Raw genomic sequence first — 862 nt, 5'->3', positions numbered from 1 at the left:
AATTTTTATTTCTGAAAGTGCAATTGATTTTTAACTGTCACTTGCAAAATTTACCTTAAGCAGGTTTAAAGATTTTTCCAGCCGTTTCTTAAATAACAGACTAAATTCATATTTTGTCAGAAATCAATGCAAAACAGCAATTAATGAAATTAATTATTTAATAAAACAACAACAGTATCATTTTCACAATCAAATAACAGTTTTAGATTTTATATATTGTATAGAGTTGACAATAATAAAAAATTGTTTAAATAAATAAGTATGAAACATAACAATATAATAAAGTAATAGTGAATGAATGAGCAGACGAGTAGTAGTAAATAATGATGATGGCAGTTATTCAGTAGTCATTTCAACTGTAGTAGAAGCGCCAGATAGAATTTGACTGTAGCGAGATTGGAAAATTTTTTCATACAATATTGCAGCTCCAAGGCAGCTAGGAGTGAAAAGCCAAACAAAGAAAATGCATTTCAGCGGCCAATAGATTGGTATAATGAAAGATATGCATTCAGCAAAATAATCAATAAATCGAAACAAGCCAAAAATCACCCAATAAAACATCCATTGCTTACAGCTGACGTTTTCACTTGATTGCATCTCTATTAATGTCTTCATTGCTGGATAACCAATGCATATGCAATTGCACAACAATCCTGCACCAGGGCTAACAATCAAAAGCACACAAATCACAATTGCTAACATCACCGCAGCTTGGTAACGACTTTTGCCAGTTTTTTGTTCAATTTTAGCAAACACTTTTCCCACCAATCTGCTTTCATCACCAATAGCGTTCCAAATATCATTGCAAATATTTTGAAGAATTTGGGCCATTTTTCAAGCAATCCAACAACCAACAAGCAGT

General features: G+C 31.8%; 1 protein-coding gene across 1 annotated transcript; it reads right to left on the bottom strand.

Moving 5' to 3' along the window:
• Positions 1–336: 336 nt before the first annotated feature.
• Tsp_15539 (receptor expression-enhancing protein 5) lies at positions 337–831 on the bottom strand. Its single transcript, XM_003368104.1, has one exon. It carries the CDS (start codon positions 829–831, stop codon positions 337–339), a length of 495 nt encoding a protein of 164 aa, XP_003368152.1.
• Positions 832–862: the final 31 nt, after the last annotated feature.

The sequence above is a fragment of the Trichinella spiralis genome, assembly GCF_000181795.1.
Source record: "Trichinella spiralis strain ISS 195 chromosome Unknown Scfld3092, whole genome shotgun sequence".
NCBI classification, from domain to species: domain Eukaryota; kingdom Metazoa; phylum Nematoda; class Enoplea; order Trichinellida; family Trichinellidae; genus Trichinella; species Trichinella spiralis.
The sequence above is the reverse complement of the archived record's forward strand: the minus strand, read 5'-3'. Positions and strand labels throughout refer to the sequence as shown.

What these genes read in the sequence shown, in the direction of transcription:
- Tsp_15539 (XM_003368104.1), bottom strand. Translation starts at nt 831, where the DNA reads ATGGCCCAAATTCTTCAAAATATTTGCAATGATATTTGGAACGCTATT.